We start from the raw sequence: 25,314 nt of genomic DNA on the forward strand, positions 1-25,314 counted from the left end.
AAACCAGAGTAATTAATTCTATGTGTGCAAAAGGACACAGGGATGCTCATACATACACACATCCCATGGGCAGCAGAAACATACCTAATGGAAGCAGCTGAACTTGTTCTTCTAATTGGTAGCGAAAGCCTGTGGTCACAGCTCCCCTGCCTAAAGAACATTACTAAGATTTTGGAAATTAGTGTAAATAGCCACCTTTTATAAATGTCAGTCTGTTGTTTACACAAAACAGGCTGTAAGAAAATATTACTTCTGCCATTCACAGTAGTGTCATGTCTTTCATTGTGAAAAATCCTGGGGAAAAAAAAAGCACAAAAGGAAAAAAGAACTTTTCTCCACTTTTCATGTCACTAAAAATATTTGATAGCTGAGTGTTCATTTGAGAAAAGTAATTCTTAAAGGCACTTACTGAAGATGTAAAGAAAGGCTACAGTTGCCATTCTACAAATTAACCATGATTCTCCAAACAGGCCCATAGTTTCTGGGAAAGAATAGAAGTTTTTTATGAAACCCTTAAGACACATAGTAATCATCACCTGAAACAACAAAAATATCACAGATGTAACAGAATTTCAAATGAGAATGATAACCACAGGATTAAAATTTATCTCCTTGGCTGTTTAAATAAGAGACAATGCCCAGCCCTCAGAGCTGGAAGGCCAAAGTACTTGCTTTACAGAATTTGTTTTTCTCTTCTTCACCACCATGATACTACAGAATCAATGAACTTCTTCAACATAGCAAATCTACACTGCCCACCCAGCATACTAAATCCTCCCCAGCCACCTCCACGTGAACTCACCGGCAACAAGGCACTGCCTTTCTTCAGAGCTTTTAAAAGAAGAGATACGAAAATTTGCCATAAAGGCAACATACTTGGGCCACAGTTGATAGGAATTGCAGTTTTCATCATATCACTGCTGAAATTTCAGGGACTCTGAGTACAAGGAAGAGGGGAAGAAACTCGCTTCTCTCCACAGTCACAATCACACATGGGCAGTGGAGCAGACACGAGAGCTCCTCCAGTGACCTTCTCCTCATGCTGGAAGTTCTGGGGTGCAGTGGCGCTTTCTCTCCTTCCTCCCCATTTCCCATGAGAGTGGACAGCCCCATTCCTCAATGCAACCCCTTATCTCCCCCATCCCACTCTCGCTTACAACCCGCAGCATCTCTGGCAGTCTTCGGAGGTGCTTTAAGAAGGGGGAGAGTCAAAAGTCAAAAGCAGAGCACACCTTCAGCCCTCCTTCTCCTGCTGCCAGGAGAATGCAAGACTCAAGATCTGTGCTGTTTCCACTTAACAAGCACAAAACTGGAGGATCTACAAATAAATAAAGCTCACGTAATAGACAGATTTTTGAGACTATTTAGATATCTGATAGAAAAGCATAAGAACGGAGACAGAAATGAGCACATGAAGAATCCAAAATGCTAAATGCACGATTTAGGAAAGGAATTAAGTCCATGTGGCTTCTAGTTAGAATTCAGAAGATGAGTGAAGGCTCTCAAAAAAATGGCAGAACAAAGCTCAGGGGGCAGAAGCCAAAACAAGAAACGGATTAACCAGGGAGATTTTATTTATTTTTAAATCATAAACTCACTGCTCTAGAGAGTACCTAACACAGGTATTTATGACTATTTTAACAAAATAAGGCAGAGGCTAAATGAGAAACTCCCTTTGCTGTGTTGTTTTAACAATCAAACCATATTTTCCAGCAACAGCTTTGCCAGTGTGGAGCTGAGTCACCATATGCTCCTGTACCTTCACCACACAGGGACTTTTGTGTGCATGTGATCTTTTTTTTCTTCTTTTATTTAATTTTTTGTTCTTTTTTTGTCCTTAAGAGATAAACAACATGGCCATGCAGATAACACAGGGGAGCTGAGACACTGATTTCAATGGATGCAACTCGCCATGGGAACATATCAATCAACTTCAGTGGATCTCAAAAATCTTTAAGCAAAGCTAACAGTTAATTAAACACACTTAAGCAAACAAAGTTCCTAGTTAAATGGGGGCAGTTTTTTCTTTGGAAAGGTTTATGGACCGCTTAAACTAAGAATCTCATTTGCCTTCCACATAGAAATAACTCCTGAGGAAAAAAATGAGAAGCAAAGCTTCCAAAGCACACTAGTTTAACTTCTCATGATTCAAATACAATGGCTTTTCTCCGCCAGCCTTAAAAAGCAGGTAAATTTAAGATGGTGCCACAGATTTCTTAGAGGTAAAAATTATTTTCCATACCAAATCAGAAATTTTTCATTTTTATTACTGCAGGTAACTAATAATGGAAATACTGGTCCTGAACTGAGATTTCCAAGCCAAGAAGAGGATGCCACACGAGCTAAAAACCCTCACCAACATGGAAAGAAGAGTGAGAATTTTTACAATAATTTAAAGAATTAAAGAAGGCAAGGATAGCCCTGAATATGCCAAAATAATTTTTAAACAGTAACTATTAAGGTTTTAAGCTCAGCTGCAAAGCAAATCTGAAAATTTAGTGGATTGAGAAAGAAGACAATGACTTCTCTGCTCTTTTTATTGCTTGATATAAAAGAGTTACAAACTGCAGGGAAGTTCAGTGTAGAAATGTGAAGCAGTCTCCCTCCTTCTTGATGGAAGGCTCACACGGTAATTCTCTATCAGCTGAAGAACGTACCAAATCTTGCATTTTCCACGCAGGCAAAGTAAAGTTCATCAGCTATTTATCTAGACTATACAAAATTTACTCCACATTTCAGTTGGTCATGTTATCTAGTGGTGTTGTACTAACTTTTCATTCAGGTTCTAAGCGGAAGTATAGTGGACAAAACCTATGTGTAGAGGATGTAAAATAATTTTGTTCTATGGAATATAAACAGAAGCGCTAAAACAACCCCCTCCCAAATGATATTTTTTTTGTAAGATCCCCTTAGTCAGCCTGTTCTGAAATACAGCAATTATGGACTCACTTTAATGGTCTGTTTTTCACTGTTACTCAGCTGCACACACTTAAGAACTGTGCTATGAACTTAAAAAACCCCAGACCTTTCCAGACAGATATATTTACTCTGCAAGTTGTTTCCCAACTGTCAGAACTTAATTTAGCCAACACTATCTTAAATTTATCTTAGTGAACTGGGAGGCTTAAGCCTTTATGGTCATAATTACTTTTTTCTGAGAGATGACTTCATTCATTGCCCAAGACAAAGTACCATATAAGTAACAGTGATACAGGGTTTTCTTTTGATGCATACCTGTGGCTTAGTAACTGTACATCATCCACACTGTCTGATTAATCTGAAGAGGTATAGCCCCTCAGCACAGGCTCTCTAAAAAGCAAAGGATCTTAAATCCTACTTTGAGGACAGTTCAGGTTTCCCCTCCTCCCTTTTCCAGGATTTGTTAAGTCTCAGCTACATCAGGGAAGAGTTTCTGGCCTTCCAACCAAGCCACTATTAATCTCTTTCTCCTCTAGCAATGCCTATACTCGAACACAGCAAGGCACAGCTGTATTACCCACCCACAATTACCACAGGTAAAAACTGCTTTTGTGCTTTGCTGCCTAAGTCCTATACATATTCTTAATGCACAACACAGCAGAGTAACACCCTCAGCCGACTCACGTTCAACTCTATCTCATGGGAAAAGCTGTGCTACGAGCTTTATATTCCTTATAAACATAACTTAGGAGTGCGTTACGTCATCACATAAAGGTGGTTAATGCATATGGTACAGTGCAGGTTTGCTCAACACTTGTTAGATCAATGAATTCACCCACCACTGCACCCTAAATCAGTTTTAATGAACACAAAGGCAAATCTATATTTAATGCAAACCCACAGTCATACTGAAACCAAGTATTACATATTTTTCAGCTGAAGATAGACACTAGATGATTAGGGTATACAGCAGTATTACTATGGGTTCAAATAACAGTTTGTGTATCTGTGTCCATCAGCCTTTGGAACTGGAACCTTTCCTAAGGGGTTACAAATTCTTTCAGGCATTTTATCTGAATATCATGACACCATGTCCTTTTTCTTCTCCCCTCCACCCAGCTGTTCCACTACTGAATAGAAGCAGTCAGCGTGTTACAAATCCTACGCTTCAGATCATGTGCAGGATTCAGAGCGACTGAGACCAAAGGCAAAAAGACATAATAATCTTCTTGCCACTACATGTCACTACATAAGGCTATTTTTGTGACCTATTCCCTTTCTTTTTTTATAGTCTATACATTTTAAGGAAAAAATGGGTTTATTAGTTGAATTCTAGCAAAGTCTATTTTTTAATTAAACATTATACCAAACCTACAACTTCTAAAACAGTTTGCCTGTTTACAGTTTACATTATGATCAAGACCACATTCAAAAAATAGAAAATTTTGCTGCTGCTTCTATATCCAAAATACACAAACTACGGAAGCAGAAAGGAAAATACACAGTGACCACTGGCAAGGGAACTTGAGCTACTGGTAAATAACTTTCCTTTCATGTTGCATTCTGGCTGGAAGAAAGTTGCCATATAGACAATTTCCATATTTAAACAGTAATGCTGCTGGCTAAGTATACAAAAGCTGAAAACTGAAAAATTGAAGAATTTTTGAATTGAAGAACTGAAAACTGAAGAATTACATCAGGGACTTTTGTTTATACACCATTCAAAATTATTTCACTACCACATTACAGTGACTCTCCTAGCCTCAACACTACAGATTAGGTATATACAGTATCCTGTAAACGATCCCAGTTCACCTTTAGCTTATGCCGAGGTCTCAATTTTCACATCTATCTCAAGTGTCTAGCACACGCAGTCTTTCTCTCTTGCACAGCCTGCTCCCTTCAAGTCAAATTGCTACAGCAAGTGCTTTTTCATTTTGCTAGGAACACACTGATGCAAGTGATCTGCTCCTCCCTACCCTTCTTTGGTCAGGGTAATAAAAACAACTTTGCTCACCTACCTCTTTCTAGCCTTATTTTGGATGTGTTTCTGCTTTTGTATCAAACAGCTCCAGAAGTCAACTTTTAATACAGGGAAAACAGAACATAGGCAATTTTTTAAACATAGATCCTTCCAAAACTTAAAGCACCTACAAAAAACAAAGTAAGTTTTGAAAATGTGTAGCTATTGTGTTAACTGAAAAAAAACAAAAAAAAAAGTAGCAACTGTCACTGCAAGGCTAAGGAAGCTATTGCAACAGAAGAAACATATCCAGCTCAACTTCCTCTATAGCTTATTTGTGTAAAAAATCCTCTGAGTTGTACTTCCTCACTGGCAGGGGAGGCAGAACATCACTTTATATCCAAATGGTCACAACTGGCTGTAGCGTGAAGAGAAGGAATCAAACAAAAAAATAAGTCTTAAATCTTGCTTAACAATCTAACCAAACTACTGTACGACTTCATGACAGATCACCAAAGAACCTCCATTGTAACTTGGCTTTTATCTTTTGTTAAGGCCGACTTGGGGAGGGGAAAACCAAACCAAACCAACCCAGAAACTGAAGGTTCTGCTTTTATAAACATCACATTCAGAAGCATTTTCTGTTGAAACTCTATCATAAAATTACAGAAAATCGTATGAAAAATAAATGTTTGAAGCATTCAGACTACACCTTAAAAGCATGATTAAATAGAAAAATGGATGATTTACTAGAATCATCTCCCCACCCCACTTCTTTGTCAGATTCTGGACAGTCTTTCAAGTGACAATAGGAAAAATTTAGATTAATTGCTCTAATGACCTTAGTACTCTCCAATTTTATGGGTGAGTGATCAACAGAAGAGGTAACAATAGATTCATGTTTTCAACTTGAAAAATGGACCGACACATTCAGGTGATGATGAGCAAGGTTTTGCATAGGCACAAAAATCCACCTGCAGGTTCACTTGTGAGCCCTTTTTTTTCTCATGAAGCCACTTTGAAATTTGGTGTTGGTCATCGCACAGAACAGCAAGCAGAAAGTGTCAGGAGCTGAGGCCCACATCTTTACCATGACAAGAAAGCAGCACTAAGTCCCAAAAGCTCCATTCTACTTGCTGATGCTTGCAAAGCTCCAGCTGGCACAATTTTCTTCTGAAAAGCCATTTCACCTGTCACTGGCAGGAAAGGGAAAGAGGCTGGGCTGTCACCAAGCCTACACGAGGTCCTGAAAGGAGGAACTTACCTCATTTTCTTTTATTGCCAGAGAAGATCCAAACCTTTCTGAGACATACTAACCACTAACACTCTATTGCTGGTGTTGCTGCATGCTTCAAAAAGACAGAGCATACTCTGAACTACTCACACAGGATGATATGGTTAAAAAGAAGCATTGAAAAGAATTTTAAACTCAAATTGTTGCTCTGAATTTTGTAAAAGTAATATTAAAAATTATATATAAGCAGGCACAGATCTCAGAGATGACTGGTGAAAAACCCAGGAAGGAATTAGTTAGGAATTAATAAATACTTAGCAACTAAGGCAGAAAACCCAGGGGGTGGGGGTAAGAAATAAATCTACTTCACCCTCCCCAAAACTTCTAATTAGATATAGCAACAGCTTTAAGAAATCATCAGTCCTATTTTTGTGGTGTTGCTATAACATGGAGCGAGCTTCCCGCAATTAACGTACAGAGACTAATTTTTAAATAACTTTTAAATGCTTGACTTCCCAGGAGCTAGAATACCAGAGAACGAAAACCATAGGTCGTATTTTATCGCGCTCCCTGCTCTAAGCAAATGAGTGCAGCTATTTACAAATCAAGTCGTCATTTTAAATCAGATTTTGAAAATATGATAGAGAATGGTGATGAAAAATTTTGGGAACCAGTAATCTCAGCTTCCAGTCACACCACTAATTTACGAAAAGGCAACATCAGAATGCTCCCCTCAAAAGGCAGTAAACCAAAGCAAAGGAAGAACTATCACAGGCTCTGAAAAGTTTACGATGGCTTATTCCTTTGATCAGTTTATGTAAAGGACCGCATACAATCATCAAAACAAATGCATACAAGTTTCATCCTACTTCCTGCAGAAAAATGAGCGGTGTGAAAGTGCAAAACACACAAAATGCAAACCCAGCATATTATTTCATATCAGCTTGTCTCACCCACAAGACAAACAAGGACTATCCAAACATTTATTGTATGCAGATGCAGGAACCAGGAAGAGCTGTATGCACAGGAGTAGAACAACACTGAACAAACAAAATCGCCCTTACCTGAACTGAAGGTGCTGGCTCTTGAGATTGCTTACTGGTAGTTCCTTGGAAAGATGATAAAGCACAACTGTCAGTCTTTTGTAATACTGGACCATCAATCCTAGCAGATGCATCTGTCCTATGTGACTGCCATGTCTCTTTTCTGTGATGAGATTCACCAGCTTGCTCATCTCCAAAGGCAGCCCAAGAACAGCTGTCTTTTTGTTCATCTTCAAAAGCATTCCAGTCCGTAGCCTGGTTACAACCTGCTGAACTGAAGTCAGCAAAGTCGTCAGAGTCCTGGAAAGCAACGCTCTCGTCTTGATGTTTTGGCACCGAACCAAAGTCTCCAAATTCACCATCATCACCATTTTCTACCTCAGTAGTGTGCTGGAAGTTTAAGCCTGAAGTTTTACTGGTAGTATCACATTCTAAAGTGTTAGCAGCCTGATTTAATTCGGCTTGATCCAACCTTGCTGGCTGCTGAGAAACAGTACTTGTGTCCCTGAATTCACCAAATTCATCATTAGGTTCGCTAATATGTGCAGGCTGTTCAGAAGTTCCTTCTAAATCTGGAGCATTTTTTGATTCTTGAGCATTAATGAAGGTGGGAGATGCACTGCTGACTGAACCAAAATCACCAAAATCATCATGTGTGTCACTGCAAGCTACAACTTCAGTACTACTTCCACCATTCTTAAGACCTTCTGAATCACCCGATTTTTCTTCTACAAGATCACAGCTTAGGCTTTGGATCTTATCAACCTTGATGTCCTCTGTTCCCAAAGAGTCATCAGGCTTAGTAAAATCTTTGCCATTCTCTATGCCGTGTTGTCTTCTCCTCCCACTGCGTTCTCCATTTTCAGTAGTGCATATTGAACTTCCAGTTGTTCGAGATGTACTAGAAATTGAAAATTCATTATCTTCCAGTGCGGATGGACTCTGTTCACAACTAATTCGCGAAATGCAAACATCTTCTTCAATACAAGTTACTCTGTTTATTCTGTTGTTCTCCTGAATGCTCAGAGAGTCTATTTCACTAACAACACTACATATTGTAGGTCCTGTTCCCTCTAAATGGATTGGTTTTTTGTTTGAGAATGTAGCAAAATCTGCAAAGTCTTCACCTGAGCTGGGCATTGAGTTCAAATTTTGCTCAGTACTATGGGCGCTAACAGTTTTCAGTCCCTTTGAGTCAACAATACTGTCTAGATCATCTGTTCCCTGAGGATTTACAGGGTCCGATGCTGCAAATCCGTTTGTTAGAATCTCTAGACATGGAAGTTTCTCACCATTACAAGCATCTATTTGCTTATCCTGGCTCTCAACTGCTATACCAGTTTTAACAACACAAGAAGAAAAACTCTCCAATTTCCCAGTGTTGTCTCTTTGTTCCCCTCTTTTGTTTACATCTTCTAAAGCAGTACCTGAAGTTCTAAACTTAGATTTTTCTTTGCTGGTACTAACAGCTGATGTATCAGAAAATTCCTTAGTAAGAGCAGGAAGCTCCGCAATGCAGTCTTTATCTTTAACATTTTTAACAGATGTGAAAGTTGCAATGCTAGCTACATTGTCAGAATAATCATGGAGTGGGATGAAATGATTTGTGGGTATAAACTCCTCCTTTGGATGACTGTAGTCTGGTGTATCAAAATCAGCAAAAGCTACACCAGCAGTGCTTACACCAGAAAATCCTCCAAATTCTCCAAATTCATCTTCATCATCATCGTCTGCTCCATTGTCTAGTGGTGGAGGGGATGAAGAGTACATTCGAATAATGTCTGGTTCCATTGTTTAGTTTCACTTCAAAGTTAATGTATTTCTACAAAAAAGAAAAAAGGATATTAGAATTTGGCCAATTTTGTCATATTTCATATTTTTATTATTTATTTTTTCACATTTTATTTTATAATTGTGCATATAGGTCATGTCCATACTACACATGAGAAAGGAACATATCCTAAAACCATTCTTCTGTTTTGGGAATCACAAAGAATCTACTGGAGACAGTTCAAGTCTCTTGTAAACTACTACATGATCATATTCTCAGTAAACAATGCTGAAATGCCAGAACACAAAATGCATTTGTCTTGAGCTGTTTTGCAACACACCAACACAACTAAATTGAGTTTTAATTCATCAGTTCTCAGCCTCCTACCACCAGCAACTCGTGAAACAGCCCGTGACCCTGGTCCATCTTTTCCCACACTCATTAGTTTGCTCAGCTGACTGTGCAACAGAAACTAAGCCACTTGATGGACAATGTCATGTCACGTACTTAAGGCACCTTTAGACAGTAGCTCCAAAGACTTTGCAAGGTGCTTCCTTAAGCTTAGGTGGAAGAAGGAACTGCTGCTACAAACTGCTGTAACCTGCTGCTCTACTGTTTAAGTATCTTTCTACAAATTCCGGGGTTTCTGTTGGGTCTCCCCATCCTTTGGATTTCATAACCGTGAGCCCAGGTGTACCGTCTCCACAGCTGCTGCCACCAGCCAGCTTTTGTCTTACGAACCGCCAGTTGGGAAATGCCATTATCAGCACCAGCAAAGCCTAGAGCAAAACAAACTTCTCCATCAAAGCTTATTCGCAAAAGCAGAACAGAGCGAGATCATCCATAAAATATTTAAAGGCAAATCACTAAATCAGAGAGAAAAAAGAAGAATAAAGTATTCCCATGGCCTAGATAGAAATAAAGACTCCATCTTAATCTTGCAAACCATTACAGTAACAAGCAAGGTATGGATAGAAAATTATTTTTCCTAATGAGTGATCTTTTTTTTTTTTCAATATTGTGTGCAATTAATGAAGCAACAACTACTACTATTTATGGATTCACAATTGTACACATCAGTTAACTAGTTCATACCTTAGAGCCCTTAAAATGAGAGATACAACCAAGTTCTTTCAATTTCAAATGATGCTTGGTCATGAATAAACTTTAAGAACACAGTAAGCATTATCTACAGAAAAAGAGTGGAAATAAACCTAAAATATTAGCAAAAATTTGAATTTCTAACCACCAAAATAAGCATAGACTTTACAATACTAATTCCGAAAGGCAGATAAAATATGATTCTTAGCTCCAACATCTTTAGCAAACAACTTTGTACATGCACCTAAAGGGCAGCACACAAAGGGTATAACAACAACAAACGAAACTGGTCTTGCAGTTCTTCTCAAGCACAACATACCATAGCACTTAAGCCAAACAACTCTTGGTATTTGCCAGGAAAGTCTGGCATCTTTATGTTGACTAATGTACCTACAGCTTTTTCTGAGGGTATTTTGCAGTTATGAAAGTACATCGTGCTTATCAGATGAAACCATGAAGTAATTTGCAACATCACATGCAAACTGAAGACGACTGCAAAGGAATTTTGTTTAGAAAATGAATAAGTTGTCAACAAGCTCCCACGTAGGCTTATTCAGCACCAGCTGCTTCACAATGTATTTGACAGAAGAGCTTCACTCATCCCTGAGGCCTCATCTCTTAAGAGGACGCTCTCTTCTACATTAAGGTCTAGCAACTGCTGTTTAATGTCATACATGAACACAAAGATTCTTTCCAAGATGTCTGTAGAGCATAACCTTGAGTTCCCACCAAGATTACTCCAACCTGTTCACCTTTCAAGCTTCTGGGTTTTCAATCCACTAACTACGATATTAACATTTCTTTTTTGTAACTACCATGGCAGACATTCCTCACATCCAAATTTCTGAGATCTACTGTGGCCAACCACCAACACTAAGATGAAACACGGGGTACATCCAGACTACAATTCCTTGTTGAATGTTTTACTGCAGAGAAGATCCATGTGCTATACACAAAGATACGCCCTGGTAGGTGGAACTGCTGGATACACTTTTGTATGAAAAACAAACAAAAAAAGGCTGGTCAGGTAGATATTGGAATGTATTAGCTGTGCTTATCTCGAGGTACTTTATCGTGGGGATAGCACTAAAGTCACAGGGGTGTTGGTTCAACAGTAAATGGCATTTTGTCTGGAATTTATAACTCCTAGGGTCATGAATCAGTAGCTCTTTAGTAACACTGACATTTAGGAGAAAGCATAGAGAAAACTGCATCAATAGGGATGGGACTCCTTTTCCCCCTCTAATTCCTGGAAAAAGGACAGGACTTTCATCTTGTAACCAATTTTGAGTTCATGAGTCTCCAGTTGCATCTCAGTAGGCAAGAGCATAAATTTATTATTAAACCTCCTGAAATTCAACAAGAATTGTTACATCTATTTGGAAAATTCAGTTGACACAGTATGTATCACTTTAGCCCATGTGACAAAAGCTGAAAAGACTGTAAAGGCAAGAACCTAGTTCTTGAAACAAAGAAAAAAACCCTCAATGCTATTTCAAGCACAGCACTGACTGGATATAAACATTCACCACCCCAGAAGTAAAAGGAGCTTCAACAGAAACAATGAAATGGCTGGTAAGAAGGAAGTTGAAAACATGAATGCTACAATAAACACTCCTGATCAGCTTTTGGGGAATAATACTGAAGGGTGGGATAAGCAGCTCCTTGACCAAGAACAAATACTATGGCTAAAGCCACTGCAACCTCAACAGTAATTTTATCGCATGATTAGATGCTTTGTTTTTCATTAGGCAGAGATGTACAAGCCCTCTAATACACATCTCCAAAACCATTTAGAAAGAAAATAACTTAAAATAGAAAAATAAAAATAGAAAATAACTCCAAATGGATATAGGTCAGATTATTCTTATTTTGAAACAATTTTACAATAATCAAGTAATGCAAACAACAATATTCAGGTAAAAAGGAGATTAAATCTAGGTAGACCAGCCTCCTCTCTCCCAGAAACCTTATTTTTATTGATGAAGAGTCATGAGACAGCGAGGAAAAGGCTGGAGACAGAAGCAACCTCAAATTTGCTTTCAACTGGCAAACATATAAACATAAGAGGATGACATTAAAACGTAGTTCTGCTGGTTCAGTAATAAAACAAATCCACATTGTACTCCTACACCACAAAGTTTTCTAAAATCTTGGAAAGCACTTTGATCAGCTGCAGCTCTTCTGCTTGGCTAAGAAGCAACACCAGTTCGGTGGCCTGCCTAGATTACTAGAGATTTATGGATAGGAATTAGATGCAAGAGGATGCTAATGAGCCTCCTAATTTATGCATTATATAGGCTACTGTTACTTAAACTAAATAAAAAAAACTACAGTCATCACGACTTGGACTAAACAACAAAGCCTAGAAGTTGTTTTGTTTTGTACTGTATTTCAAAGATGTATCCTGACACTATGAAACAGAGGTCTTGAAAAAAACTGCTGAACCTTCCCATTAAAAAGAAAACTTGGCTGTATGTTTCACCAACAGCATGCATGTTTCATTTTATTTTTAATTCTTCTCAGATTTATAGGCTTGGATAAGTGGATTTGCACTTGACTTATTTGAATATCACATTCAGCTCTGTATTAGTAACTGCTCCACCACTTGACAGCAGAAGATATTGTGCAAGAAATGCCAACAAAAACAAATTCTTAACCTGCACTGGACATATTTCCATATATTATCCATCATAACAACTTTAGCTGTATTTTTTTGTTGATCATTTACTGTATTATTACCTTAACTTCAGCTAAAAATAAATCATAGAGTTGAGAAAATCCTTAGGGGCAAGGATGTTCTCTAAAAAAAAGATGCAGCATTCAGAAAACAAACTGACATGAGAGCAGCAAACATCACAGTCAAAGGGAATTTACCTACAAGACTCTTTTTCTCTCCAGTTAACATAAAGGAGGCAAGGAACAAGAATAGTAGGGACAAGCACAGGTCAAAGATAACGTGAAGAGGCTGCACGGGGCGGGGGGTGAAGCAGACTACCAAAGCCCAATAAAACATGTAGGAAGGTCTCTGACCATCTGAAAATTTTCCTGCAATTTCTGCCACAGAGAAGAAGCAACTTCCTTCAATTTATCATTTCAAAGCACTTTCAAAACATCAGAGAGATCATTTAAACAGCAGCAGTCCAGTAGCACAATACTCTGCTCCAGATATGCTTCAGTGATAGTTGCCAAAACAGGATCTGCAAGGAACATTAATTGTGCATTTAAAAGTCTGATCATAGGTTTGATAATATACTACATGTTTAATCTGTTTAACCCATAAGAACCAAATGCACAATTGATGGTATGGAACTGTGTATATATTTCTGATGATGTTACAGCTGTATTTTAAGAGTTAAAGAGCTACAAAATGTATGATTCTCTTTTATAGGGAGTAAAGTTATGTTAACAGAATGTAACAGTTGTTTACAGAACTAAAAACAATATCATATTCAAAGTGTAACAGAAGGAAAAAAAAAATCATACCAGTATTCCCCCTCGCTCTAACTAATTAGTGATTTTTTTTTTAAATGGGGCATAATCCCAATTCTCCTTGCAATATAAAGAACAGCATGAGAATTTTTAACCTTAATGTAGTTTTCTTCAGAAAGAACTTAATTACAATCCCCTTTTTTGACTTTCAAAAGTGTTCCACCTGCCAACCATAAGCTATTGAACCAAATTCATTATCATCCACTGGAACATTAACATGGTGAAAACTCACAGGTCTGACAGAACAACAACTTTGTTCATTAATCTATTTAGTTAATTCCTGCTTTGTTTGGCATCTCAAATAGGGGATAAGAGCTGGAACTGTGGCTTCATCTTTTGTAGTACTTTGTACTCAACTCAGACATACTCTTGGTCAAGCCTTCAGGTTATATAATTTTGTAAAACTGGCATTTCAAGTGATTAACTTAAAACGTGATTTAAATCAAAGTAGAATTTGAACCAATCTTTGACCAAAATGTAGATTAATTATCTTCCCCATATTTTTGAGGGAACCAGATCCCAAATTTAAAAGTCAGCTAAGAGTTAACATGCTCTTTTGCACTTCTCTGTTCATTTAAGCCTTTTGGAAACATGCAAATTTTAAACAAATGGAAACCACCAATTTTTCCAGCACACTATATAATAAAGATTCTTCTCAGAAGGAAACTGTCACTGTTTTTACTCACACGTAATAGAGCAGCTACTGCTATGATTTGTAATATGCACCAACCCAGGTTTCTGGTATCAGACCTTACACCTCGAAGTGAAGAATCTTAAGTGTTCATATTAGACTGGATTATTTTAGCCGCAGTCACAGATTTGTGTTGAAAAGTGTCAGCAAGTTTTTCAAAAATCACAATAGTTTAATATTAGACTGATGACAGATTTCCATCAATTCCTCATGGCAGGCAGTTGTCCAACATTTTCCAGAAAAAGAATTGCGTTCTCTTTCAGATGCCATTTCCTGCAGTCTTTTGCCTGCTGAAAACACCAGTTAACTTCCTTGCTTCCATGTGTTTCTTTATATTCGTACTTTGATACTCATTATGAAGGAATTTCACAAACAAGTATCAGTATCATAAATAAGACCCCTGTTAAAGTCATGCTATAAGCGTAATTCACTAGTGCACTTTGAGCACACATTGACATTTTGAAGAAAAAAAAATAAACTCTGGTTATTTTGGTCAGATTCAATTCTGTTATTGCAGCTCCTAGTTTAAACTTTTTTATTTTCAAGGTCACAAGAATTCAAGAATGCAACTGGGGTTAATTTAAAATACTCAAACAAAGAGAGAAAACAGAAATTGTCAACGCTAGAAAAGATGAAGAGTTGTAGTTGACTTAAGTTTTAATAGGTCAAGAATTCAGAAAGACAAAATGTATACCCTTCTTTTATCTCATGCCACTAACCAGGTTTCTAAAGCATTTATCATCAAACCAAGGTATCTTATTATTTGCTTGCAGTAAATAGAGAACAATGTTTGCTTTCCTCATACACAGATCACATCCTTGTTTGTTACCTTTTTAGTAGAATAATAGCAACATTCTAACAAAGACACGGCAACAAAGAGAACAATGCAATTACAATACACAAAAGCAGGTATAATTAGTTCCTTCTCTGCCTATCTTCTAAGGCAATACTTGAAACAGCACACTTGGCTCTTACATAATACCTAAAAAACTGGGAGGCCACAAAAAGTATCTCTAAATACATACTTGGGGCATGGGAATTCAAATGAAACTCCTCGTAAAGCAGAATGTTCACTTTAACTTTAGACAAACGTTAGCAAAGCAGAGCATAACCTGTCGCCTGTGGATTATTCTGAAAGCAAAGCTGAGTTAAGCAACCCATTACTTAAAACATAAAGAAGAGAAAATAATCAGAAATGGCATGAAAAAGATCTCCATGACAGAAACATCAATGTTACTGAAATGCCCTGAAGTAAAAGCCTTGCAATGGCAAGGAGATGGATTCAAGTCTTTAGCTGCAAGTATCTGATCCTTCCAAAAACATGTAACTCTTCTACTGCATGGGAATTCCTCAAGCAGAAACCAAAAATACGAGATTTAGACTTCGCATTACAGCAAAATGTTGGCTTTCGGTAGGAAAAGCTGTCCTCTTCTGTTATAATTTTGCCTATTCTTTGGTCTATGAACAATGGAAATGGATTTAGAGTCTTTCTGCATCTGAGAACTTATTTCTAGATGGGCTGTTGCAAATGAGGAGAGCCTGTCTGTTAAAACAGCATTCCTACAACCCAAATCTACTCCAGAGAGTCACTGTCCAGACTGAAATCAATATGTTCTTAAATTGCTTAATAAGTTTACTTTTATTTTTTGAATGTTACCAGCAAACAAAACACAGCAAGAAAATGTTTACTTCATAAAGCCTCCAAGAAATCAATGTTTTCGATTTTGAACCTAATGCTCTTCCAGTGAGAAGGTCCATTACCCAAAGCTGGAGTTTCAGAGCAATTCTCTTTCACTTCAACATACACGAGTTGAAGAAAACAACGTTCTCCAGTTCCAATGCAGCCAATGTATCTAAGCGTTATTTCTCATTACCTAGCATTTTGAATTAATCAATACCATGGTACATTACTGTGGTTTCAACAAACACCGAATATGCCAGACACCTTCTATTAGAAAGTATTGTATGTAAAAGGAACGTTAAAATAACAAAACTCTGGCAACTTCCATGGATATTCAGACACTTATCTCAGGCAGCTCATTCTTCCCATCCTCCTATCCTCCCCAGGCCAGCAGTAAACACCAGGTAACCTCAGATAATCCAGCCTGTGCAAGATTCAAACCTCCGGGACAGCACTGCTCTTCCTCTCATCACTGACAATACAGGAAGACTAAATTAGGTGGTGCAGCTGTGAAATGTAAAACAGATCTTGGATATAGCTGTCTTCCTTCAAATTTTGTTAGATTATATAAAGGAGCAATCAAACACACACTTTCAGTACCTGTGCTGCTTCACTTCTCTCTCTTTCATTTTGGCTTAGCTGTGGAACCAGAGGAACATTTGAAAAAATACAAATCTAAACCTTGTGTTAGTTTAATAAACTCTTTTTTTTAAAAAAAAAAAAGAAAAACAAGAATAGCATCACTTCTCCAAAATCAAAACACCAGGTTATTTTTATAAAGCTACAACAAGCAAAAAAATTTAATGGTTCAACTCTAAATCTACTGAGCTGCTTTAACAGCAGCAGATAAAGACACTGTCTGTACCTAAATCTGTAAACAGCGGGGAAAATGTTACAAGAACAAGCATGTTTTAAATTCCTATAGGCAAACACATCTGGCTGGGAAAGTCAATCAGGTTTAAAATCTGGCTCAGTGGGAACACAATATTTGTGTCCAATGTACAGTACACATCCACACCATGTGTAAAGACAGATGTTGTAACTAACACATAACTGGGATGTTTGCATTCTTATCATTTCTTAAATTCCTTTGAAAACAGTGTTCAAGCCGGTGAGAAAATGTACTTCTGGATATTACCCCGAAACATGTTAGCTGAGAACTTGTTCTAAATTAAGATGAAAAGATGCTGGATTAGAAAGTATCAGAACTAGATTACCTAAAGTCAACTGTTCTCAAGAGATTTATTTACAGAGCAGTATGTTCTCCATCACATACAAACCTCTCAAACTTCACAAATACTACAGTAAAGAGCAGATTACAACAGCCCAGAAGTTCACTCTTATGAGAAAGGTTCTCTCACAGCTTGGCAGAGGAAATACACTTGCACAGGGAGAACAACCATAGGTCTTCCTTCTGTTACTGCAAACTTTTGCTTGTTTTTAAGTGAACAAGTATTTTCTTCAACATGCAGAGAGCAAGTAGGTGAGGGGGGTTGGAAAACGGAAAAAAAAACAACCTGACTGAAGCAAATTAAACACACTTAGCAAGAACATGCCTCCATTATTCATCATTTATCCCACCTACAGACATTATCTCATATTAAAAACACAATACAGGAAGGACACCTAATACTTGAAATAATAAAATCTATTTTCTACCACTTTTCAACACACATATGAACTTGAGGTTTCATATTTTCTTTCCCCTGGTACCTACTTTCAAACATACTAAAGCAAAGACATGATTTGCCCTTCCTTGTGGTTCTTCCAAAACAGGACTCTGGAATTTGAAAAACCCAAATGATTTGCCCTGAAGAAGCAGACTCATTACATTACCTTGCAACTAGTACCAACACAGAATCACTCTTTGCAGTATCAATCCAAAAGCTTTCATTTCTAAAGACATGAGCATTGAAGAAAGTCTGCTGGAAATGAGACTGTCAGTTTTCAAGGCCTTTTTTTTTTTTGTGTGCATAGAAGCAGCTTTGCACAGTGTGTTTCCTGCACAAAGAAAAACTAAATTTAACAGACAAAACTTCTGAAACCTAGTGATGGGTAGGATCCAAGACACTTCTCATAAGAGGACTATCCAGAAAAGTCATGAGTATTTTGAATCCCCGTGAAAAGGTTAGCATGTCATTGCACTGAAACGTTCACAAAGACATAGTTTAAGTTGTCAAACAGTACAATAGCACAGAAAGGAATTAATATTTTGTTGAAAAAGATAATGATTATCCGAAAGATTATGCTGCTGAGTACAGTGAACACAACCAGATCCAGCAACAGTTTCTTTACTGCAAGGTTTCCAACTGATACCACTATGCATCTGCAAGGAGAGCTCTATGAATATTTCAGGAGGAAAGGGCAAGGAGTTGACAGAAGTCCATCTAAGCTGCTCTATTATTTCCATTGTGAAAGACAACTCTTTCCAAAGCCTGAAACTCTCAGAACACTATTTTATGTAATTAATGTGTTAAAATGCTGGCATTAACTTAGTAAATTACTAAAGTAATTTTTAAGTATAAGCATAACATCACACACTTTCTTCATCAACAGAAATTATGTAACACAAATATGATTCACTGTGTATAACTGAATTTTATAGACTATTAAATCCTTTGCTAAACGAAAGCATAAGTTTACTTCAGAGTTTGCAAAAATAAAACAAAATAACAATACAACAAAATAAATAATCGGACAGCATGAGCTGATCTATCGAGGCCGAAATCCTTCAACTGCTTACTTATAAACAAACTAAGGAAGTAAAAACAAGAGGTCATACTTTCACATGACCTTAGAAGGTCACACAACATGTACTTTATGCAAACATAACATAGAATGGAAACACCATAGCCACATTAGCTTTTCTGAAGTCCCTTTACTATACAGCTAATTCATATTTTTAAGTTTAAATTCTCGTGTCCTCAAGTTTAAGCTATTTATTTTCACTGATAAGAAATGAATGTTTTTTTTAAAAAAAGCACAACAAAAAAAGACCCCCAACAACAACCACCCTGAAAAAAAACACCAAACCAAAAAATAGTGACAGACTCTCAGTAGCCACAGGTACTTCACCTCTTCCCTTGGCTCTCCCAATTAATGTTCCTCCAGCTACAGCTCCAACTTCAGGAAGAGGAACTGCTACCTACACATCAGCTGTATGATCACGCACACAAACTCCTGTGTGCGCCAGCAACACAGCCTAACGTTTTTATGCTTAAACTAGGCTAATTGGTTTTCCAAGTCTAGTTCATATGTCCAGAGGATGAAACAAGGAGGAAAAACTTTTAATTCTGTTCAACCTCTAAGGACCACCTAGTTAAAAACCAGCATTCATCAAACACACTTTACCACGAACTAAACAGCTGAAGAAATCAGTTCTAATGAAGCACACCACACTAAATCACATGTGAAAACAAAACTTATATGACCAACACAGTACAGCTCTTGTCAACAATACTTCTTCTACACACTCCATTTATGAATAGAGGTTTGCTTTAAAAGGAGTGTCAAACCTCTGAAGGTTTCAGTTTCTGTGCTGAAGCTGGAAGGAAGGGGCTGTCATTATCAAGACAACAACTTACTGATGCTTTGAAGGAATCCTAAGGTTTAACCCTTGGTTTAAGGGATTGTGTACTCTAGGGAAAAAGCATATTTTGGTTCATCAGGTAGCCACTTATAATATCAAACTGAAGTGTCAGGACCGAATAAGCATTTCAGCAATTGTCCCCCGTTTTAGAATGGCATTAATTGTAAATAAATTAAAATCATAACTCTGTTTTAACATGGCATCTTCAGATGCATTTAGCAACTAACACACTTTACGCCACTTAAAGAAAGCAACCTTATCAGGAAAAACCGAACACAGCTTAACTTCTCCTACCGCACCGCAAGCGACCGAGCCCTCTCCTCCAGCTGCGGCCCCGCCGAACTCCACAGGACCGCGGGGCAGCCACCCGCCCGGGGCCGCTGCGAGGAGCGGCACAACGCCGCCGAAGGACAAAGCCGCCCGGCTCCGAGCCCGGCCCCGCCGCGGCCCGGCCCCCCGCTCCAGCCGCGGCGGGGCAAGAGGCGCCTCCGCAAGGGGAGCGCTGCGGGGCTTCACACCCCCCCGCCCCGGCAGGGCGGCCCGGCCTCGCCGCCCTCCCCTGGGGACGGAGGGAGAAGGACGGAGAGCGCGCTGCCCTGACAGGCCCGGCCGCTGCAGGGCCCCGGGTGCAGCCCCCCGGGGGTCCCCGCAAGCCACCGCGGGGCAGGGGGTGCCCTTCCCCCGCCAGGCCCGGAGGGAACGAGCGGCCCCCCGCTCGGCGGTAGCGGCGGCGCCGATTCTTACCTGCGGGCTGCGCGGGAGGCGGCGGGGCCCGAGCGGGCATGGCGGCGGGAGGGAAGGGGGCAGGGGTCGCAGCCGGTTATCTGGGGCCTCCCGCGGCAACCGCCATCGAGGGGGAACCCATGTCACGGCGACAGGAACCGCGTCGCTGCGGCCCGGCCCCCTCCCGACGGCCACCGCCTCCTGCCCCGCCACCGCCCACTTGGCCTCCCGGCAGGCACCGCACCGCCGCCCCCGGAGTTACGTCACTTCCAGCGGCAGCCGGCGGGGCGGGCACGTAAATTAATAAATAAACCAGCTACTAACGCCGCTGTGGTGATACCTACCCCTTGCTAGGTGAGGAGGATGGTGGTTTAACGGCGCTGTCGCCATATTAAGTGCTGGCAAGCCGCCTCCACCGCAGCAAGGCGGCCATCTTGGACGAGGGGTGAGGCGGTGCCGTGGGGATGCCGCGGCGGCCATGTTGGTCTCGGGAGGAAGAGGGCCGCGTCGGGTTGCAGTGTTTTCCGTGCCCGGGGCCGTGCGGGCGTTTGCCCGCGGAGACATTAAAAAAACCCCATCCAAAATAGAAATGGGGCATTTGTGGACAATCCCTCCCGGCAGCTGTCCGGAGGGCTGAGCTCCCCGGGGGAGCTGCGCTGTGGTTCGGAGCTTTGCCGCCAACACGACCGTGGTTATGCCGTGGTTATGTTTGATTTCCAAATCTTGAGGGTCAGGCTGGCAGAGAGCGGGTTCTCCTCCCCCTCTGCCCTGGTGAGGCTGCATCTGGAGTACTGCGTGCGGTTCTGGGCTCCCCAGTTCAAGAAGGACAAGGAATTACTGGAGGAGTCCAGTGGAGAGCTGCAAACATGATGAGGGGTCTGGAACATCTTTATTACAAGGAAGGACTGAGAGGGCTGGGTCTGTTCAGCCTGGAGAACAAAAGGCTGAAAGGGGGTCTTATTTATGCTTAGAAATATCTCAAGGGTGGGTGTCAAGAGGATGGACCAGGCTCTTTTCAGTGGTGCCCAACGACAGGATGAGGGGCAATGGGCACAGACTGAAACACAGGAGGTTCCATGTAAATATGAGGAGAAACTTCTTTACTTTGAGGGTGACCAAGCACCGGAACAGGCTGCCCAGAGAGGCTGTGGAGTCTCCTTCTTTGGAGACATTCAAACCCACTTGGACACGTTCCCGTGTGATCTGCTCTGGTGAACCTGCTTTAGCAGGTGGGTTGGACTGGATGATCTCCAGAGATCCCTTCCAACCACCACCCATCCTGTGATTTCTGCATAGGAGGTTGCTTACTGCAAATTTTCACCCCTTTGAAGTTTAGAGGGGAGTAGTGTGATCCCATATGTTTGACCCTCAACCCATGTCTGGAACAGGCTGCCATACCACTCACTATTCCACCTTTATGTCTCCTTGTGACCAAGGGGGTAAGTTCCTCAGCTTCAGAGTTTGCAGACCTCTTAGTCCAGGTGGAATCCCCAAGGGCCTGTCTGCGTTGCGCTGAAACCTCGGCTCCTGAGCATCAGGGTCCGACGGAGTTACCACCTTCAAAGAGTAGTTTTGCGAATTTATTTCTGGAAAAAGAGATTCATATGTGCCTACGCTTTGTAGGGATGGTGTGTACATAGGCTAGTTGTCAGTCAAATCATGCTTTAGTTGAACTGGCTTTTTACAGTTTCGTTTGGGTTTTGGTTGTGCAAATTCTGTAAAGAGGAGTAGAAAGACTGTCAGACATACAGAGAAATACTCTATTTTTTTAAACAATTTTAATATTTAAAAAATATATATCTTATTTGTTCTTTTTCCCAAGGAGCACAAGTAGATAGTGGTTTGACCTCATAGGTGAAAGAATGCTTGCAGCAAAACCACTAAATGAAATAATGAGAAATAACAATACATGCCTGCTTTGTTCTTCAAATGTGTTTGTTTGTTTTCTAATACCTATTTACGCTGTATTGGTGAATATTGTCAGAACTACCAGCACATTAAGGTTTTGAAAATGCTTAACATGTTTTTAAATTACGTGCAAAGCCTGCCATTCATCCTTTGACAGTAGTGAACTGAACACTGTAGAGCTGTTACAACATGCATGCAAATTACAATAATAAAATAGTGATCAAAGTGCAATATTAAAGCTTTATTCCTAGAGAGGCGTAATCATGTATTTAAACATGCTGAGGAAGGCTTAAAACAAGGCTATTCATACAACTTTTCATGTTTGAGATAGGCTCGTGGAATAAAAATGCCTCAAACGCCTTTAAAAGTTATTATAATTAATCTGCTAATTTAATAATAAATATAAGGGCAGATTATATTGTTAGTACAATGTTTCTGTTACTTTAGGAATCCTGTTACAGTAGCTGAAGATAATAATAGGTGACTATTAATGAGGCTGTGTGACTGTTAATGAGGCTGTATGAGTATTAAATTTCGCCACCTGGTGGCTGTTTCCTTTTTTTCAGCTTAGTGTCAGAAATGCAGAGTAAAGCTTGTGCTGACCTGGTAGGACAGGAGGAGAATGATGGGGGAACTGGAATATATGGCAATTTAGCAATCAAAAATCTTTGACCTTCACCCAATGTACTGCAACATGTTTTACAATCCTAAGCGTGCAGAGAATAACCTATAAAAGCAGTGAAATACTTTGTTGTAAAGCAACAGACAAACTAGTTTATTCTTCTTAGCACTCTAAAAAAACCCCAAACAACTGTAAAGCCATTCTGTGGAAAAGACCAAAGCCACAAGCACAACCATGTACTGCAGGAAGAGAGCAAAAAAGATCGACAGCGTCAGTAATTATGTCCTAGAATAAAAGAAAATTTGTTAAGTAAAATTCCCAGATGATTTGAGGAAGTGACTCATATCCTAAGCTACTAAGAAAGGAAGAAAAATCCCTCCCTGTCAGTTTGACCAGAGGGAAATTTCCTTCTCTTTCTTGGTGATATTTGGTAGTTCCTAGGACCAGAAACTTTAATGAGTATGCAGTTGCGAGTCTGTAAAATTCATTTATCTTGAATGCAGGATCAGATGAGAGTTAAGCGTTCCACATAAAAAAATACGGTGATCTTCACTTAGGCATAGTGTGTATGATTGACAAGATGTGTGGGATTTCTTTAGTCATTCCTGCATAAGCTTTGCTGGTTGAAGGAGATTACATTTGCTTATGAAGGCAGACTGACTATGGTAACATTAGCCATATAATGTATTAGTTCCGTGAAACGGAATCCATGGGTTACAACACTGATTTCAAGCTTATATTTTCAACATACAAAAGTTGCCTTTACAGAACTGCATGGATTGTAAACACTGTATGTTATTTGGAGATTATTCTAGAGTGGTGGTTTATCGATTTTCAAACATATGGTGGATTTTCTTTAGAGTATACTTCCAAGCAATTTCTTTATTTACAGTATGGTGAAAAAACCTTGTAATTTTGAGATATTCATCTCAATCTGAAGCCCCTCTGCATAGCACAATAGAGGTTTTAAGTCAAGGAGGACTGGTCTGGATAACTCCAAGGTCTCGCCTTGACTTGTTTGCTGCAGCAGAGCGGCTTTATCAGTCCCTGCTGCTGAGTCCCAAACTGTCAGGAGAGGGCGCAGCCTTCCTAGAAGTATCAAATGGAAAAGTGTGGTGTGTCAAGATTATTCAGAAAGGCTGTCTCCCAAAAACACGCATGGTCTGGAGTGTCAGACACTCCTGCTGTGTTGGGAATTGAGGATGGTAGGGTTAACTTATTACGGTCTACATTTATGTCCTTCATAAAACTTAGTCTTTCATAATTCTCAAGAAAATTGAACATTTATAGGGAAACAATTCAGCTTTTTATTTCTCATTTTGGAGTTTACAGCATCGTTCCTGAATGTAACTTAGTTACACTCTAAGCTGTTTCATATATTGTGTAGTGTGATACAGAATATCTTCTGAAAGATGTTGGATTGCTGACAGTGGATAGTGCAGTTATTTTTATTTCTGGTTTTTCTTTCATTTCTGAAATATGTACAGTACAACATGGCTTCTGGCATTGCAAGCTTTTTCTGGCTTCCCCACTCACAGTACGGGGATGAAACTTGGTGTAACCAAAGACTAGATAAATCTTCAAACTTCAGGCAGTTTGCTTCCCTCTGCTGAGCCTGCCAGTGCTGCTGATCAGAAGCTAGATAGTCTGTTTCCTGACGCTTGATTTTTTAATTTTTTAAATTGAATTGGACATGTGAAGATTTGAAATTATCCATAGAATGAATTTTAAATGGTCTTTGGACATACCAGACTATTTCATTTCACTAATGCTAAAGGCTTTCATTTGTGCTATTGTCAATGCAATGCTAACTAATTTAAATTTTTCTGTGGAAAAGAAATATAAGAAAATCAAGCAAATTGAAAACAGGAAACCAAACCATTGCAATTTATCTTCACAGAATGTGAAGTAAAATTTTTCCCATCCTGACATGGAACTGAGTTGGTACATTTCTCTGAAATGCTTTTAATTCAGTAAAACTGCATTTATCTTCTACCATTATAGCTGAAATAACCCCTACTACCACATTAGCAAGCAGAAAGAGCTTGTCTGACTGAATTCACCAATCAGCCTCAAAAGCTTTAAGTGAAAGCCCTGGCTGTGGTTTCATAAGGTGGGCATTATCAAAGCCAGCTGAATGAATAAGATGCGCTTTCTGGTGGCTTCTAAATGGGCAACAGTTAGTAAAAAGAAAATTTGTGCAGTTACTGTTAGTTAAGTTAAACAAAGCTGCAGCTGAGCAAAGAATGTACTAAGCAGCCTTTTACTAAGCTCCACTGCTGATCTGCCCTGTGACATGGCAAGGTGGTGCAGCAGATGTCTAAACAGCTGAGACTTGTTTCTTTGAGCAGTGGTTGGTGTCCCCAGCTCATGCAGAATCAGTGGAGACTGCCCAGCTCTTCCACAGGGCACTGCCGAGCTCTCGGCTGTGATAGGGTTGAGGGACCTCATGGTCCCAGGGTATCCCCCAGCCACATCAGACACCCCACCCAGGTCTGTGAGCTGGCTGAGCCTGGTTTTGCTGTGCTAGGTGTTAGTCCTATGTGGCAGTCCCTGTTTCCTCTCAAATCTGTTCAG

General features: G+C 39.6%; 1 protein-coding gene across 4 annotated transcripts in view; it reads right to left on the reverse strand.

The window, feature by feature from the left end:
- AFTPH (aftiphilin) overlaps positions 1–20,671 on the reverse strand; it is a 46,633-nt gene extending 25,962 nt beyond the window's left edge. For 3 of the 4 annotated variants that reach the window (XR_014183689.1, XM_082048826.1, XM_082048824.1), the window contains exons 1-2: positions 20,229–20,423; positions 7,181–8,981 (exon numbers count right to left, since the gene is read on the reverse strand). Coding sequence is in view for 3 of the 4 variants with exons in the window: in XM_082048826.1 (XP_081904952.1) it covers positions 7,181–8,950 (1,770 nt within the window). In the remaining variant the exon portion in view is untranslated. Of the gene's footprint in view, positions 1–7,180; positions 8,982–20,228; positions 20,424–20,551 lie in introns of those variants that run through there. The other variant, XM_082048825.1, reaches the window with a different exon arrangement.
- Between the last annotated feature and the right edge of the window lie 4,643 nt (positions 20,672–25,314).

Source organism: Streptopelia decaocto (assembly GCF_964273445.1).
Source record: "Streptopelia decaocto genome assembly, chromosome: 3".
Lineage (NCBI taxonomy): Eukaryota > Metazoa > Chordata > Aves > Columbiformes > Columbidae > Streptopelia > Streptopelia decaocto.